This window comes from Astatotilapia calliptera, chromosome 12, assembly GCF_900246225.1.
Source record: "Astatotilapia calliptera chromosome 12, fAstCal1.2, whole genome shotgun sequence".
Lineage (NCBI taxonomy): Eukaryota > Metazoa > Chordata > Actinopteri > Cichliformes > Cichlidae > Astatotilapia > Astatotilapia calliptera.
In genome coordinates, this window is record NC_039313.1 from 26,693,247 (window position 1) to 26,712,444 (window position 19,198).

At 41.9% G+C, this 19,198-nt stretch overlaps 1 protein-coding gene across 5 annotated transcripts in view; it reads left to right on the forward strand.

Annotated features, from left to right (window-relative positions):
• Positions 1-658: 658 nt before the first annotated feature.
• Positions 659-19,198, forward strand: part of LOC113033278 (leucine-rich repeat transmembrane neuronal protein 4) — a 60,191-nt gene continuing 41,651 nt past the window's right edge. For 2 of the 5 annotated variants that reach the window (XR_003274012.1, XM_026186928.1), the window contains exons 1-2: positions 659-1,456; positions 1,990-3,530. Coding sequence is in view for 4 of the 5 variants with exons in the window: in XM_026186928.1 (XP_026042713.1) it covers positions 1,405-1,456; positions 1,990-3,530 (1,593 nt within the window). In the remaining variant the exon portion in view is untranslated. Of the gene's footprint in view, positions 1,457-1,989; positions 3,580-19,198 lie in introns of all 5 variants that reach the window. The other 3 variants (XM_026186927.1, XM_026186930.1, XM_026186929.1) reach the window with 3 other exon arrangements.

Here is a 19,198-nt window from a genome sequence, read left to right on the forward strand (position 1 = left end):
TGATTTATTTTACCACCAACTCCTTAACAACTTCTTAACAAGCTGACCTTTTTGTTACAGGCCCACCTGCCGAAGTCCTAATTAAAAACCCACATTAACAGATTTTGCCAATAGACCCTTCGATGCAGGCTCAGATAGAGTAAAACTCACTGCATAATTCCACTTAATTACCGGTGAGGAAAACAATCTGTGCGTGGACTTCGCCAAAATAATGAAGTTTGCGTTTGAGGTCCTCGCATTTTCCTTGGATATTTATCCCAGAACCCCTCCTGCTCCTCCGTCCTCTGTTTCTTAATCATCTACTTGAAAGAAACACACGTGGCGAACCTCAAAATATGTGCAGACTTACAAAGAAAACTAAGTAGTATAAAGGTTTAAATTAACTACCTCCAGCGGCCAAATGGTTCTTAAATAGCAATAATATTCAAGCAAAAGATAATGGAATATTAAACAGGACTGTGCTGTATAATGACTGCCTCTGCCTATGCCTCTTAAGATTCATATGTGCCCCCCAAAAAAGAGAAAGAAAATCAGGGCATTAAAGTTACATAATATTTCTTCGCTCATTATAATCTTAAATTTGGTGGGGTTTAATTCTAATGAACGCACATCTTGCGGCACATCTTCACAAATATCCACACAAAAAGCTAACAGGCTTCCCATTCCCTCTATAATTGATATGCAGGCTGCGTTTGTGATAACAATGAAGTCTACTTTAGGTTTTTCCGGTTGCGGAGTGCCACTCTGCGACCAGAAGAGGGCATCTCAAGTCCTGAAACCGAGCACCGGCGAGCTCCGTAATAATCTAACACCAACATCATTCCTGTTGCTGTACAATTGATTTATTTTTAATGCGACGGTTAACGGCTCTAATCCACAGCAGCCTGCTTCTTCCCCCCCACTCTCTCTCCACTGTCCACGCCTGAAGCGGGATATAACCAACTTATCGGCTTTGGACCACAGTTTATCCCTCTCAGATTTCTTCACTTGGTCGTTTTCCAGTGTTTTTTCTCCCCGTCTCTCTCGCTCTGCCACTTAACCTAGATTCAACAATTGGCGACTCGGTGTTTAGACTGTTTTTTTAATAGCCTCCCACGACAGGCGCTAAACTGTCACTCTCATGAGGATACGAGCTTGAGCGCATCCATCCGAGGGCTTTCGGGAGAAAAAAAAATACGCGTTATCGAGCTGATGTTGTGCGGTAATGTAGGAAACTACAGACAGGGAGGCTGATGCACACCTTTTGGAGCTGCTCTTATCTCCGACAGGTGTGCGATTGCAAGTAGAGCGGATCCGGCTTCGGCGCAAAGTGTCCGTTTTATCCGCGCAGACGGGCGTCCTGGTTAAGTGTCCAACTATTTGGGCAAAACGCCGAGTGCGTCTAAACATGTGCACCGGAGACGCATGCAACAGAGATCCCTGAGCAAGAGGAAGAGCCGACACCGAGCAAATATGGGTATGTATAGCCAAAATCTGTTCCGCAGGGTGCTTAAAGGGTTCATTCCTGCGCAGTCTTTTTTGTCTTTTGCCTAACTACAATTCACTTAGAGCTGGTGTCGCTGGCGTCTGTGCCCCCCCTGCGGTTTATGACTGATGACTGCAGGCAGGGGAATCCGAAAGGAGGCTTTTCTCTCAGCAACTGTTTGTCACATTGTGCATCATGCGTGTGGTTTATCAATCACCTTTCCAAGAGCATGACTTTGGCTGAACATAAGTGTGTGTGTGTGTGTGTGTGTGTGTGTGTGTGTGTGTGTGTGTGTGTGTGTGTGTGTGTGTGTGCGCGCGCGCCATGAATGCTCCAGTGCAAATTAAGTAGGCAGGAAAATCCCCCCCTGCAAATGTCTCAGAACATATTCAGTTGCTCGACTCAAAAATTGTGCACATTCTATTTTCCTCTCTTTTATTCCCTTCTAGTCCGTGTAGTCTACATGGTTCTGTGTGATACATGTTCTGTACTCATAAACCTCTCACTTTCCTGTGTGTCTGCAGGACTTTTTGTGCTTTTCAGATGGCTTGTGTTCACTGTGGTGGTGCCCTCCTGGCTGCTTGCTGTTCCAAGCGGCATCCGTGAGCGTCCCTGCCCCCAGAGCTGTCGATGTGATGGGAAAATAATATACTGCGAGTCCAATGCCTTCCGTGACGTGCCAAACAACGTGTCTGTCGGCACACAGGGCCTGTCTTTGCGTTATAACAGCCTGGTGAGCCTTAGAGCCCACCAGTTTGCGGGCCTCAGTCAACTAGTTTGGCTCTATCTTGACCACAACTACATCAATGCCGTGGATGGCCAGGCTTTCCACGGGATAAGGAGGCTCAAAGAACTGATTCTCAGCTCCAATAAGATCACGCAGCTGAAAAACAACACTTTCCACGACGTCCCGAATTTGCGTAACCTAGACCTTTCCTACAACAAACTGCAGGTCCTCCAGCCTAATCAGTTCTGGGGTTTACGGAAGCTACTCAGTTTACACTTGAGGTCAAACTCCCTAAAAACAGTCCCGATGCGCGTTTTCCTCGACTGCCGTAACCTGGAGTTCCTCGATATTGGCTACAACAGGTTGAGAAGCCTCACACGTAATGCCTTTGCGGGACTCCTGAAGCTCATCGAGCTCCATTTGGAGCACAACCAGTTTTCTAAGATAAATTTCGCTCATTTCCCTCGCCTGACTAACCTGCGGGCTCTCTATCTGCAGTGGAACCGCATCAAACTGCTAACGCAGGGCCTGCCATGGATGTGGACTTCCTTGCAGAAGTTGGACCTCTCAGGAAATGAGCTCCAAGTGTTGGATCCAAGCACATTTCAATGCCTGCCTAACCTTCAGACTCTCAACCTGGACTCCAACAAGCTCACTAATGTCTCTCAGCAGACAGTGGATGCTTGGATCTCCCTCACAACCATCAGTTTGGCCGGTAATTTGTGGTACTGTAACCCCAACGTTTGCCCTCTGGTGTCCTGGCTCAAAGCCTTCAAGGGTAACAAGGAGTTTACAATGATATGTACCAGCCCTAAGGAGGCACAAGGAGAGAAAGTTACAGATGTGGTGGAGACCTACAACATCTGTACTGCAACTCCGACCCCTATCCCCTCAACGACATTGCCCCTCACAACGGCGTTTCAGCCTGAGCTGAAACCTCTCCCCACGCAGTCTGCGGTGGATAAAAAGCTAACCTGGAACAGGACAGCCTCTCCAACTCCTTCCGAGGCCTCCCCCACTATCCCATTACCAGACACCGAGTATGTGTCCTTCCACAAGATCATAGCCGGTAGCGTGGCCCTCTTCTTATCTGTGGCTATAATTCTGCTGGTTATCTATGTGTCGTGGAAGCGCTATCCCAGCAGCATCAAACAGCTTCAGCAGCGCTCTGCGGTTAAGAAGCGCCAGAAAAAGGCACGGGAGACCGAGCGCTCCTTTAATTCACCACTGCAAGAGTACTATGTGGACTACAAGCCTTCACACTCAGAGACTATGGATGTGCTGGTTAATGGGACAGGACCTTACACATACACCATCTCAGGCTCCAGGGAATGTGAGGTATGACCGTTGCCCTCCAAAAATCCATTTCCACTGCGAGGCATAAGAGGTAAATTTTCTAATGATCTGCAGGGTGAAAAAAAATTGTTTTCTCCTCTGCTTCTGTCTGTAATAGGATAAGGACGCAAAGGGCAGTGCATGGTGACTTGTTTTGCATTATGCTGGGTTTGTTCAGTTCCATTCGATTACCCAGCTGTTGTTTTGAGTCATGCAATATTATTGCTAAAATATGATACCCATTAGCTGCGAGTGCAGCGGCAGCTCCTCCTCATTGGTAACTTACAGTAAGATGCATTACACGCAAAGTGGCTCCATCTTTCACTCCTGACACAAAACATCTCATTGATGAATCTGTGTATTCTCAGACTTTTTATTTTCCCAAAACTGCTTGCCGTCCTGAACGAACCGGTGTAAACCGATTGGATCAAGTCACTGTGCAGATGGTCCTCTCCTATCCTGTGTGCTTGCTGCCACAGCTGTAGCGGCAAACGTGCAAATCGTGTGAGTCTTGATGTTTGTTTGCGAATGTCTGAAGTGTGCCAATATTTACAATCACACCAGCTGATTGTAAATCTCATTTTCTTTGCTTTTTTCCCCCCTAGCCTTTAGCAATTGTGTGCTTAGGTTTTTTTCCTCATTAGTTTAACTTACAAAGTTCAAACAGTCACCACAGGCTGGGGAACACTATGAAGGCCTGCAGCCAAATAAAAGATAAATTATGCATTTGGGCTTGCATTTTTCCCGGTTTTTGTGTAACGCTGCAGGAGGGGACTGCATTATGCTACTTTTGTTTAATCTCAGCATTATAAAGAAACTGTTTACTCCTGTGAAACTTTTACTCATGGAATTGGCTTTAAAATCCTTGCACTAAAACCAGACTTCCTCCACGTGACAGATTGTGAGCCCCCTGCGTGGCACTAAGGGATCGAGACAGAAAGGCTAATCAATTTGCTCGTGTTTAATTAGGCACTTTTTTTGCCCATGTATTCTTTATTTTCTCTCCAAATGCTCTGTATCTGTCTTCTTTTGTCCAGCAGCTTTTCTTTTTTCTTCTTTTTCATTTGGCAGTGTGGTTAAGTGTGATTAACAGAACATGTTGTGCTGGGAAAGATGTGGAGTCGCTGGAATCTTTGCGAGCACCTTTTTGTCAGAATAACCAGACATGCTGTTTAGTACGGGAGACATCTTTCTTCTCCGTTGTCTGTGTCAGCGCAGCTCAGAGACAAAGTTTTATCTCGCTGCAGCACAGCTCATTTTCTATACTCTACATACACCATGTAAAGCATTTTATAAGATGTTTCATGTCAGTGGATTGTGCTGTAGCACCAGTTAGGTTCTTGCTGTGCCCTTTACTCAAGTCACTGTAAAAAGGCCCGCACACATATGTTTCATTGTTTTCAGAAATGTCACTTGGTACAAGGTGCGCGGGTAGCTAAATCAGCTCTTTGTCAGATTATCTGTGGCAGAGCATTTCTCAAGCGCAAGGGAAGCTGGAGGTGAGATGGTCGGCTTATCAATCTTGTAGCTTTCATGTGCGAATGTGGCGTGGGAGCATTAAATGGCAGACCTAATGGGGCTTCTGCTAGCTGGAATAACTAATAGCCCATCAGAGGTAAGGAGCCGAGACTTCCCTCAGCTTTGTTATTCCTTGCCCTCTACAGCTCAAGGGAGCAGCATGAGTTGTTAAAAATGTAATGGGATTTTTTTTCTTTTCCATTTTTTTGTTACCTCTGTGCGTGTTACATTTCATGCCAAACACAGCAATGCAATGTAAGAACACATGCTAGAGCCGGACACCTGTGAAACCACCTGCAGGTTTGTCGTGCTTGTTTAAGTTGCTGTAAAAATGTGCCCACTAGATCGTCGTGTGCATTAGCTATGAACGTTGCTGCCATCGTGCTCATCAATAGTGTCTTGGGCTATTTGCATCACAGTGCAGGCAAAGTCTCTTCTGACACACGAGAATTCATTTTTCAGTTTTTATTAAGAGCCACAGAGTGCAAAGTGGCAAGTGAGATGAACGTGGGAGAGATGCTGTAAAAGGCTGCCCGAGGGCTCAAACCTTCTTCTCAGGAGTGTATTGTAAACGCCAGAATCCGCTGCACTCCCCGCACATTATTTTAGCTATTCCAGATAGCAAGCACTTAAGCTATTAGCTGCATTTTCAATTAGGAGAAAGAGCTTTGTAATTGAAGCCTGTTATCTTCTGCACATGCCCAGACCAACAGACGTGGAGTTAATTTGTTTCTATAGATTTACTCCAGCACAGCTCAGCAGGTTGGCTTCGACACTGCGAACTGAACTCGCAGGCTGTGAATTTTGATGAACACTTTGAACCGTGCAATTCTGTGGTCTTCCTGTGGCACACTATTTAAAAATTTAAAAAAATAAATAAAAACCCTCTCTCTTCCTTGTATGCTATCCACTTCTGAGCTCATAGAGCAGCTGCAGTGGTAGCTGTCCACCCACAGATAATCCCCTGCAAAGTTATTTCAGAAAATATTATGGTGAGAATCCCACTGTCTCAGCCAAAGGCAATTCTTGTACTAGGGTGGAATCTGCAAGCATTAATAAGGTGAGGAGATCCTGCTCAGAGATAATTAATGTGGCCTGTGAAAAAGGCGAGTGAAGTGAGGAAAAAGAACTTGCCGGTGCGACGGACTGACACCACTGTTGTCCAAAAGACAAGCCTAAATAATTACTTTTAAAAATCAACTAATTTTCCAGCTGGCAGGGTTTGTCAACATTCTGATGCGTTCGAGGCCAGCACAAGCTTCATTCATGCATAAAGTTGTTCCTTTTTCCTTTCCTCGCATTTGCAGTTAGAGTGTCCCCCTCCTGGTTATATTAAAAACTAATGGCTCCTGTGGACCTAATCAGTGTTTTCCTGGGACGAACTCTGTATCTGGGGGCGCATTTTGTTCAGCAAACATTTGTTTAATTTGTGGACACCATAATACGAGCCTGGCCTTCGAAATGTCAGAAATAAGTATCAAGCATGATGGATGATAAACATACACTGTCTCTACTTGCCAAGATGGCAGCTTGCACTTCATCTCTGCGTAAATGCACAGAAGGCTGGCTGCCGTCAAGTGAAGAGAGTTTTGACAGTCTTTGGTATTTGTTTCCAAATAAAGGCTACAGACATCAGTAAAATGGACCAGTAAAAAAAAAGTGTGTGTCATTTTTTTTAACACATCACTTAGCAAACTACAGGTGCAAGAAATCCTTTGGATTCCTGCATTGATTAGTCATGAAATAAGGTGTTCACTTCATCTAAGTCACAGTTACAGACAAATGAAATTTGACTACTTAACTAATATGACTGGAACGCTTTTCCTGTCTTTATTGAACACACAGAAAAATCCTCTACAGTGTTGGGTGAAAAAGTGAGTGTGCAGAGGTTCATTTAGCAATAACAAGTTCCATTAGACCTTTGTGATTAATGCTGATGAGAGTTGCTCCACAGTGAGGATGACGTTGGGTGATTCCACCTGTTTTAAAAACTGTTTCAGTTCATCTGATTACACGGCCCTATTCAAGTCATGCGTACTTGGGGACACAGTGTCTTAATTTTACAGCGTCTTCTTTAAAAATCCTTAATTTTGTTGATCCATACAATCACACATGCAGCCAAAAAAAGTTTCAACTTTTGTGTTATTTGTCCAGACAACAAAAAGTGTGTAACAAACTACAGCTTTGTAGATCAGTGGTTTCATTCTGTGGTGTGTTTCATTCTTATTCAGTGTTTTTCCTATAGTGGACACATGAATAAAGACCTTGCCACTTGTAAACAATTCTGCAGGTGCTTTGCTTTTAACCTTAGATCTCTTTTCACATCTTTCAGGATTGCATGTTGTGCTCTTGCTGTGATCTTTGCAGGACCCTTAGCGAGAGCCAAAAAAGTCCTGACTTTCCTCCATTATCTAGACAATTTGTCTGTCTGTGGATTGATGACCACCCAGGTCTTTAGAATTGGTTTTGTAACCTTTTAACGGCTTCGTGCATCTTTATAATGCTTCTTCTAAGATCCACTGAAAGTTGTTGTGATCGAGGAACAGCTCACACCAACCAGTCTGTCTTCAGTGCAGACTTTGTCAGTAAGCAGTCTTAGAATGGCCATATTTTTAGAGATAGGAACCTCCACAACCCACACTTCAAATCCAATCTCCTTAATGGAAGTGGAGGAGTCATTAATAACGAGGTTACTTATTGTTTCTAGTGAATTATTCCCGAATGTGTTCCTTAAAGACTTTGATTTTGTGCGTTATTAGTTTAGTCAAATTGTGTTTGTTTATAATTGTGATTTAGATGAAGATCAGGCCATATTTAGTGAGTAATCAATGCATACATTATTATAATCCTAAGGGATAAAGAACTTTGAGGGTTTACATCAGTGAGTGCACACCCGACTGTGCACACTGATCTAAACCTCTCACACAATAGACAACACAATACAAGACTGAAAAATAAGGCACGTGCAGTATAGCAAATGAAATGTGTTTTGGGGGGGGGGTCTTTTCCTTAAAAAAAAGTCTCTTTATGCCATTAATTTTTATTTTGCTCAGTTGTCTTCTTGTTTGGTAGAATTGAAAATTACTGTACCTGCAAGACTGGGTGGCAATGATCCACGGACACACAGAAGTACACTGCTTCGCTTTTATCATACCTGATGATTTTGTGAAAAATGGACTCCAGTCAGCTCCATTAAAACTCAACTGCAGCAAAATGCAGGAAGAAACAGACTATTAAGTGAATTGGCTGTAATGGCTATTATACAACATAATTTTTCAGTGGCCTGTGGTGATGTTAAAAAAAGAAAGAAAGACTTCTGTGTATGATCAAGAATATTAAGCAGATTTGAGGTGTTACATTTTAATACTGTATACATATACACATTGCATGTTTATCTCGTGTGCATATAAGGAATATAATTACATATAATTCTATAAAAATACATTGGGTTTTTAAATTTTTTAAAAATATTTTTATTGCTAAGATAAGACAAATTAATTGCATTGAAACACAACAGAATACAAATATTTTCATGTTTAAAGGATACTTGACATCAGGGAGCTTCATAATATGGATGGTACCGCTGCATACGCTTTCATTTTCATATTTCAGAATGATCTCCGAACATTGTTTCTGTCATAGTCTGAGTCGCTTGTAGTTTCGCTGTGCTTAAAGCAATAAGGTTAGCAAGCAGATGTAGACTTTCTCTATCATGCTTCTACCCTTTCAGGCTGCGTACAGGCAGCCCTACTTTATTATTGAAGGCTGTTAGGACTGTGCAGTGTGAGCTCAGGATGAAAAAGGGTACAGTGGCTTTTAATCTTTGTTACATTTAATAGTCTCCTAAAATCAAGCTGGAACTAAACACCAGTGTTTTTTCTTAAAAAGTAATGCTTTACCTTACTTAATTACTCCCCGGCGAAAAAAAAATGTGTTACACTTCTCATTACTTTACTTTCATGTTACTCCATAAGATGGTCTGAAATACACTGTCACATAATCACTAGTTAACAATATAACCCTTAGGCTACAGTCCCACACACTGACACAAATCTCTTTCCTAATGAGGACATACATACGACCTTTCTTTCAATGTTTCAGCATTTGAACACAAAGCCGACAACACAAAGAAAAGTTGAAAACCAGCTCAAAGAGAGACTTTAAAGAAAGCTCCACTGACATTCTACTATAGGAACACGCACAGGCTTCAATCCTACAAGCTTGACTGCCCCTCACTGCCTTTGTTACCTGCTGAAGGTCAGGCTCTGGCTGCTATGCAATGCATGACATTACTGTGTTACGAAAAATATAATGTGATTACAGTAACAGTAATCAGTAAACAATAAAAGTTACAGTAATATAAAGTACTAGTCAGAGCTATTCCAGATCAACCAAACCTTCTCATTTAATGTACTGTGTGGTGGTGTGATTGAGAGACCGTATCGCCTGCGGGAAGAAGCTCCTCCTCAGTCTCTCTGTGTTGGTCTTCAGGGAGCGGAATCGCTTTCCTGACCTCAACAGAGAGAACAGTCCGTTGTTGGGATGGCTGAGGTCCTTCACGATCTTCCTGGCCTTGGTCCAGCACCGCCTGCTGTAGATTGAGTGCAGGTCAGGGAGCTCGGAGCGGATGGTGCGCTCAGCTGACCGCACAACCCTCTGTAGAGCTCATCTGTCCTGCATGGTGCTGTTCCCGAACCAGGTTAAGATGTTTCCCGCCAGGATGCTCTCTATGGTGCACGAGTAAAAGTTCCTGAGCACCTTGGAGGGCAGTTGGAAGTCTCTCAAGCGTCTGAGGTGGTAGAGATGCCGACGGGCCTTTTTCACCACGGTGTTGATGTGACAGGACCATGACAGGTCCTGCGTGATGTGAACTCCGAGGTATTTGAAGCTGTCCGCTCTCTCCACTGGGCACTCGTTGATGACGGGGGGTCTGGTAGTTCCTCTCCTGCTTAGTGCTGAAGTCCACTATCAGCTCCTTTGTCTTACTGACGTTTAGAAGGAGGTTGTTCCTCTGGCACCAGTTCTCCAGATTCCTAATCTCCTTCAGGTAGGCCGTCTCGTTGTTATCAGAGATCAGGCCCACCACAACGGTGTCGTCAGCAAACTTGATGATGGTGGTGGAGCTGGTAGTGGCCACATGGTCATATGTGTACAAAGAGTACAGCAGGGGGCTCAGAACACACCCCTGGGGGGCTCCAGTGCTGAGAGTGGTGGAGGCTGAGACATGTCCGCCCGCCCATCCTTACTGCCTGTGGTCTGCCAGTTAGGAAGTTGGAGATCCACTGACACATAGATGAGCTGAGTCCCAGATGCTCCAGCTTGGTGGTGAGGTGGAGGGAATTATGGTATTAAATGCAGAGCTGTAGTCTATGAAGAGCATTTTAACATAATTCCCCCTTCTAGTGTCCAAGTGAGTGAGTGATGTGTGGAGGAGATGAGAGATGGCATCGTCTGTGGAACGATTTGGACGGTAAGCGAACTGTAGTGGGTCCAGTGTGTCTGGTAGTGAAGAAATGATGAAGTCTCTGACCAGGCGTTCAAAGCACTTCATCACTACTGAGGTGAGGGCTACAGGGCGATAGTCATTGAGAGAAGCAGGGTGGGGTTTCTTCGGGACAGGAACAATGATGGACTCTTTAAAGCATGTGGGGATGACCGACTGAGATAAAGAGATGTTGAATATCTCAGTGAACACAGGAGCTAGCTGGTATGTGCAGTCTCTGAGGATACGACCTGGGATGCCGTCGGGTCCTGCTGCGAGATGTGTCTGCTACTGGAATTCTGTGTGGCATTTATCTGGCCTCTAATCTGAGGTGCTGTTAACTTTCTGAGGCTGGTGACTCGGATGAATTTATCCTCGGCAGCAGAGGTGACTCTTAGTCTTCCTTTCCTGGGGCGGTTCTCATGTGAGACAGTTTTGTCGTAGTGCTTGATGGTTTTTGCAACTGCACTTGGGAACACATTCAAAGTTTTAGACTGACTGACCTTCAGTCCTTAAAGTAATGATGGACTCTCGTTTCTCTTTACTTAGCTGATTGGTTCTTGCCATAATAGGAAATCTAACAGTTGTCAAATAGGGCTGTCAGCTGTGTACCAGCCTGACTTCTGCACAACACAACTAATGGTCCCAACCATTAAGAAGGTAAGAAAATCCACAAATGAACCCTGACAAGGCACAGCTGTGAATCTACAATATAAAAATCTTTAGAGTTATTTATCAATTTTTTCTTTGTAACATAATTCCATATATCTTGCTTCATATATTTGATGTTTTCTGTTTGTTTCTACAATGTAGATATAAAAAAAACCCAAGAATTTATAATATAGATGAAAATATAGATGTTAATAATGGTAAATAATCTATGTATGGCAATGTTTGTGCAAACTTTTGTTCAGATTGGCCCACCTGTTAAGGTGAGAGTACATACAGACTTATATAGATACACTACAATCATTATAGCAAAGAAGGTAAGGTGTCAGATATCTATAAATGAAACAAAGTAAATACAGATCATTTTTAATTTTTCTTTTGCTAAAAAGACTATACCAGACTACATATTTACATATACATATATTTCCAAACTCTGGATGCTTGACAAACATAGAGTCCCAACAAATAATACTCAGTGTTTATGCTAAACCAAGCCATCATCAAAACAAATGTCTGCCTAAAACGTTAAAAGCATTTCTCAAACGAACCCGTTCTTACTTCACTGTTAGCTGCAAACGTACCTCATTCTGCATTTACTTAGAGACTTCATACCAGCCTCAAATATGCAGCATATCCCACCTCGTTCCAGTCAAGGTTGTGATTTCAAGCCGAGTTACAATGTTGCAGTGGGATTCATTAGCAAAAATGCACATAATCAGACCTCAGACTTATCTTTAGTAAAGCACCTCTCAGGCTGCTGTGTGTGTGGGGTGAGATCTCCTCCAAATAAACATACTCTGCGATATGTATGATTCAGACTTTTGACAGATGTTCCTCTTGGAGGTGTGATGTCTGCTCGGGTGAGGAGGTGGAATACATTACAAAAAAAAAAAGAAGAATACTTAGCAGCAAGTCGAGGCAACGTGAGATCTGTGTAATAATAGCTTGCAGTCTAACATGGACTGTTAAAATGAATACGGCAGTTGTGTTGTTTCATAATTAATCTTAGCATCTCTTCTTTCATCCGATTGATGTTTTCGTGATTTTATTACTCTCATTATGATGTGCTAATAGCACATGTCTCAGCCAGCTAATAGCTTAAGCTGGCACAAGCGGAAAATATGATGTTCCTCCTCCACGCTCCAACACAGACAATATTGAATTTCACTCTGGGTTAGATGTACTTATTTACAGAACACATGCGACGAACTGCTGTTTGTGTCTCTGGCTAATCATTAAAGATCCCTGCAAAAGCTTTAAAGCCAGAGAAGTGGGAGTCTCCTCTGAGCCCGCATCGTTCTGCCGAGGAAAACTAAATGAAAGCCATCATTTTGTTGACCTTCACACCTTCATTTTTAATTGAGGCCAGCGCTGATTGACAACATCATTAATTGTGATATGCACTTGATATTACATGATAACCTAGTCCTTCATTTAACCCTAAGATGAAATGTCTTGTGTGAGCAAATTGGTTGATTTGGTACTACTTTGGCATGACTGAGACGTATGTTGTAATGAAACAAAGAATGGGAAGTTTTGAAATGGAATTAGAAGCCCCCCTTTTTTTGCACAAACTAATTTGGGAGTAAATGAAAAGACCACAGAGATAAATCAGACTAATTCATCCCTCCCCATCACACAATCTCCAGTGGTCCTCCCCTCCTGGAGCCACACACAAACCATGATGAATATTTAATGCGATATTAAACTTCTTCTTTTTTTTTTTTGTTCAAGACCATTTTTTCCATTAAGTAGTGATTAATTAGAAGTATGTTTTGATCAGAGGAGTCTCTTTCCATGGAGGCAGAGGATCTTGCGCCTCCTCCTCTGCTTTTGAGATTCATGGGGGAGCCCAAAATATAAACGAGTAATTGGTTGGAAAAAGAATATTACTAAATCTTAACATCATTTCTAACATATTTCCCCTCTCTTCTCTGGAAAGAAAAAATCCATTATTGCAACTCTGATTAAAATTCTTCAACAGCAAAACCTGCAGGGCAGGAAAAAGGTGAAAGATCAGTCTGTGTGAAGAGTTGGTGGGTGGCGGAGGAGGAAAAACAGGCTCCTGTTGATGCTCCCTAAGGCCGCGCCTCTTATATCAATTTAATGTACTTTGTCTTTTTTTTAATGCTCACGCTGTTGTTGACCAAATGAATGTTTCAAATAAACAATTTCACATTCTTTTTTTTAAATTATTCACGATTTTTGTGTTAAATTCATGCTGTTACATAGTGGATGCTGCTATACATGTTCTAATATACAGCCTACTGTGTGTTTTTGTGTGTGTTTCTCTAAGATACAGTATCTTGTACGCCACTGTGTTGCTACCTCACCCACCCAAAATAACAAATTCCTGTAATAAAATAACAGCAGAGTCAATTTCTTGTGAGCAAAGCTCTTTCCCAGCTAAAGTCTTACTGACAGAATAACATAATTTGTCATTTCTTTTTTTTTGTTGTTGTTGCTTTCTTTGTACTTCACTTGTACCCCACGCATAAGCCCGAGCTGTGTCCTTCTGTCTTTGAGTGTTGTGTGCTGGGTTATTCTTTACGCTTCCTTGCTGGCTACAGCTGAGGCATTGCATTTGTGGCTCATCCGTCTGTGTCATTCTCTTGAACACCTTGAGGGTTTCTTTAAATTTGGAACAAACGTCCTGTTGGACTCGAGGGTGATCTGTTTAGAATTGGGTGGTGAAAGGTAACTGTGACCCAACAAAACAATGTTTTTGTCTACAAAATATGCTAATTGTGAACTCATTTTTCATCAAATATCTAACAGAATTTAAAAAAAAAGGCATTTCCTGTCCACAAGATCAAAGGTCACCTTTGCCGTGATATTATGATGTTGAATAAAATGGCACAGCTCTGGATTAGACGACTTGCCTCACTGTACAGCCAACACCCATTCCAGACTTTCATCCTGGGGAGGCTGTGGCTCAGGCGGTAGAGCCGGTCACCTACTAATTGGGCAAGACGCTAACCTCAAGTTGCTCTCTCCAATGGTGTGAATGTTACATAGAAAGCACTTACATAGAAAAAAAAGTGCTAGTATGAATGGGTGAATGAGGCAAGTTGTAGAAAAGCACTTTGAGTGCTCAGTTGGAGTAAAAAAGCGCTTTATAACAACCAGTCCATTTACCAAGAAGGATTCACACTGTGCAGTTCTGTCATTGTAAGAGTGCTAACTGGCTGCTGTCTGTTGATTCATATTCAGTACAGGTGTGGCAGATAAATCCTCCTCAAAAACATCTCTGTGTCTGAAAAATTACTTAATCAGGCGCTCTGTCCGAGTGTTTTTGTTCTGACACGGTCAATTTCATCTGGATGTGATCAACATAGTTCAGCTATCTGGGTTTATTATGAGGTGTAGCATTAGCTGCTTTAGTTAAAATTGATTTCTTAGTCAATTTGAGTCTAACTGTGCGTGAAAGTGTTTACTATGCTCGTCATCTTAGCTTAGCTTGTTAGCTGTCAGCTTTTGCTAGCAAAACGAAGCTAAAGCATTTCTGTAATTTACCTAGTATTCGTTTCTTCCAGTGTTATCAGTCCCATCCACTAGCTGCTTACATGCTTCATGATCCAGCAAACCTCTTCGCACACCATTTACACATTTGTTCTCAGTGTAAACCAGTTGTAATCCTGTGTCTATTAACGGCACCGATCAGTAGCACAATGTTGTTTTGGTGCCTCGGCTGTAGTCATGCTCCGGTGTTTCATCAGAGGACAATCATTTTTCTTGCAAGGCCAGCCTAATAAACCGAAGGCTGTGTCTCTTTTCAGCCTTATCTGAGCAATTAATACAAACGCCTTGAAGGATTTACTTCCTAAAGTAGGTGTAATACTCTGGTATTGAGGAATGTACTTTTCTTTTCAGGACTCATTTTGTTTGAACTCTTTCATGTGCTTCAACGTTTCCACATTGCTATAACTCCAGGGGGGTACATCTAGTTTTGGTGTCAGACACTGTGAAAGATTGGCCCACAATTTTACACAGGCATTCAACAATCCATCATAAAAGAGAAATTCATTTTAGAAGAAGCAGAGAAACCAATTTCTCCAGTTGACAGCCGCCTCAATAGACCACAATGCAATGCAGCGTCATGACAAGTCATGTCTTGTTTTTTATTATTTTTATTTTTACTCTCCACCTACCTACTGCAGCTGAATCAAGCAACCTGACCCTCAACTCCCTGGCGCTCGTCAAAAGGCATACAGGGAAATGCAGGAAATCACTAGCTGATGTCAAAGCAGATGTGGCAATTTGAGGGAAGTTCGGTACCCGAAAGACAATTTACATCAGATCTGCGCTTCTGGCATCCACAAAACATTACAGATTGATGATACATATCAGTGTAAGTCTATCCAAGGGTGGATTTTTCCATCAAGTCTTCAGTCTGAGTCAGAGTTGAGGAACAAAAGAACTACTTGAATTCCCAAGGAGTCCAGATCAATGTCTCTTTTCAAAGAAAAAAAAAGTATTTGCACATATCAGTAAACTTCTAATAACTTCTCAAAAAATCTGAATCCCATATCGAGTGTCCTATTATCATGGCGTATCTATCAATCAGCAATCACACGCCCTGGATTCCCTCAGTTTAAGCTTCTCCTCACTCAGTCAGCGACACTTCTGCTTTAATAGGATTTGACAGCTTATCTAGCACTTTATGAAAAGTCGGGCACCGCAGAGAGAATGAATAATATAACATGAAAATATTAGACATAACATTTTATGCCGTTTTATGGTCACAGCAGCCACGTTAATTTTTCATCGCAGCTTGAAGCAGTTACTGCGTGTTTAGCCCTTCATTTTATTATGATTCATTTAATTAGAGCTATTAAGACAGTTTGACGGAGACGCTGTAGTTCTGCCTTCTGTGTCACTTTGATTCCCTTGAAAAGAATTTGAAAGTGATATTTAAAAGAGAATGAAATGATGAAATGTTGACTAGGCACATTAGTGCTTGCCCTTGTAAGTTGTTGGACTGCAATTTGTATCTCCACGCTTCTCTGTAGAGTGACACTACAGTTTCTTTCATCATTTCTCCTCAGAAGAATTTTGATGTAACGTTCACGTCTACCTCAAAAATAGTGTTTTCCCAGAAACTAAAACCTCTACATCGTGTAGCTACAGCATACCAGTATGTTCTCACTCTGTCTGATGGGACACGGTGTGTCAGTCAGCACAAACTGAAAATGATGCCACACTTCTGCCATCTTCCTCACTTATAGTGAAATATAAATATCAGAACACTCACAGTGGCTGTGCTGATGTTCAGCAGGTAGGTTTGTCGTGTTTACCGCCTGAGTTACTGTTGCGTTTAATGCATATATGTACGCAGTTTTTAGCCAAAGCTAGTTAGTGAAAACAAAAAAAAAGAACAAGATCCAAGAGTCATTAAAATTAATTAGCAGGGTTAAGGTATGAAGACACGCTCCCTAGCAAGCAAGTCAAACTTTATTCATACAACACATTTCAGTGTGCTGTGCAAAGCATGAGCTGCCACACACTACATACTAAGTAATATCTAAGTACAAATAAGTAAGATAGATTCTATTAGATAGAAATTGTTAAATAATTAGGACTACAATAAGATCATACAACCTGTAGGTCCAAAAGATAAACAAAATAATTCAAATAAATTTATGCTGAAGCGCCAAATCACAACAGCAGTTGCCTCAAGGTGCTTTATATTGTAAATTAAAGAACCCAGTTTGAGCAAGCACTTGGTAACAGTGGGAAGGGAAAATGTCCTTTTAACAGGAAGAAACCTCTGGCAGAACCAGGCTCAGGGTGGAGTAGCTATCTGCTGCCACCGGCTGTGGATGAGGGAAGGACAGCAGGGTAAAAGACACACTGTGGAGGTGAACCAGAGATTAATAATAAGTATTGATTAAATGCAGAGTTCAAACATAAGAAAAGTTATGGTATCTGGACTTAATGCAAGCCATCATGAGGAGGGATATCTGCATTTTATTTACATTTTAATTGCAACCCAACATAAAAGTTTCACTAAAAAAACAGGAATGTCATTTGACCTATTAGGGGCCCTTCTAAAGATGGAAATTAAGCACTTTTAACCATTGGTTGTTTTGGTTCTTTGAAACGTGACTTCCCAAGCAAGGGGTGGACCTACCCAAGGATAAAAAGACAGAGCAAGCTAACTTGTTAATCACAGGTTAGCCACAGACTAAAGAACAGTCTCATTTATTATCTATTTCTGTCCAAATGGAAGAAACAAAAGTAACATCACACTAGATTCAGTAAGACTTTAAAACCCATTGAAAAAGTGTTTACTTGTCGAGGATGCGGTGTTCTCTGACCATATGCCTATTTTATGTGATATTGTTCTTTTTAATCCTGTTCTTAAGCTTGCTGTACCTGCTCGATGTTATCGTGCTTTTGGCTCAGATACTGCCGAGCGGTTTTCCATATTGTTTGACCAATTTATTTCTTATCCTCCTGAGTTGTCCACCTCAGATGGATTAGTTTCTTGTTTGGATTCTGCTTGTAAATCTGTCCTCGACGCTGTCGCTCCTTTTATATTCAGACAATGCAAGCCAAAGGCTAGTCCTTGGCTAACTGATTTTACCAGAGCCGCTAGAAAAGAATGTAGAAGATGTGAAAGACAGTGGAAAAAAGATAGGCTGTGCGTCTCTATGGAAGCTCTTAAGACTAGCTGGAAAGTCTATCAGAGAGCAGTAAAGGCTGCCAAGCACTCCTATTTTTCTCAACTTATTGCTGCCAGCTCGCATAACCCTCATGTTCTATATAACACTATAAATTCTGTACTTAATCCGGAAGGCTATATTCTTTTTATTCTTTGCACTCTTCTGCGGTTATGTGCAATAAGTTTCTTAATTATTTTGTGGATAAGGTTGCTAGTTTGAGACTCTACCTATTGCTGACCCAGCCATGCATGGTTCTTGCTCAAGTCTGTTCTCTGCTTTTCTACCAATTGTTTTATCTGATTTAGAGAAACTTGTGTTGAATGCTAAACCGTGTGGCTCTCCAAATGACGTTGTTCCTCCCCGTTTTCTTAAAAAGGTATATCCTATCATCGGACCACATATTCTGAACATTATTAATACTAGTCTTTTGTCTGGTCAAGTACCTAGGGAATTTAAGCATGCAGTCATACATCCTTTACTTAAGAAACCAGGCTTAGACAGTTCAGTCATATCAAATTTTAGACCCATCTCTAAGCTTCCCTTTCTTAGTAAGATTCTGGAAAGAATTGTTTATACTCAGTTGATAGACTACTTGAATGACTCTAAATTGTCAGAAATCTTTCAGTCCGGCTTTAAGCCATTCCACAGCACGGAGACAGCCCTCGTAAAAGTTATGAATGACATCCTGATAGCGACAGACCGTGGTAAATATGCAGTGCTGGTCTTGTTGGACATGACAGCTGCATTTGACACTGTGGATCACGATTTGCTGATCTCCCGCCTACAGCACTGTGTGGGAATTTCTGGTTCGGCACTTTTGTGGTTAAAGTCCTATCTTTTAAATAGGACCTTTTGTGTTAAGTTGGGGTCGGCTTCATCCTCTGTGGCCCCTCTGCTTTGGGGTGTGCCACAGGGATCTATTCTTGGGGCGTTATTGTTTTCATTGTACCTCTTGCCTCTTGGCGCGATTTTCCGAAAGCATAAAGTGCCATTCCATCTATACGCAGATGACTGCCAGCTCTACTTACCTTTTAGTCATTCTGATAGTCTCCCAACTGGACCTCTGCTTGACTGCCTTACTGATGTCAAAGCATGGATGGCAAAAAACGTTTTAAATTTTAATGATCGGAAGACTGAAGCAATTTTATTTGACCCAAATCGTTCTTCTCATACTCTGGATGTTGATCTTGCAGCTTTGACTTCCCAACTAAAGAGTTCGATCACAAATCTCGGAGTTAAAATTGATTCTGCACTCACCTTTGATGACCATGTAAACGGGGTGGTAAAATTAGCATTTTATCACCTCAGACGTTTATCAAAGGTTAAGCCCTTTC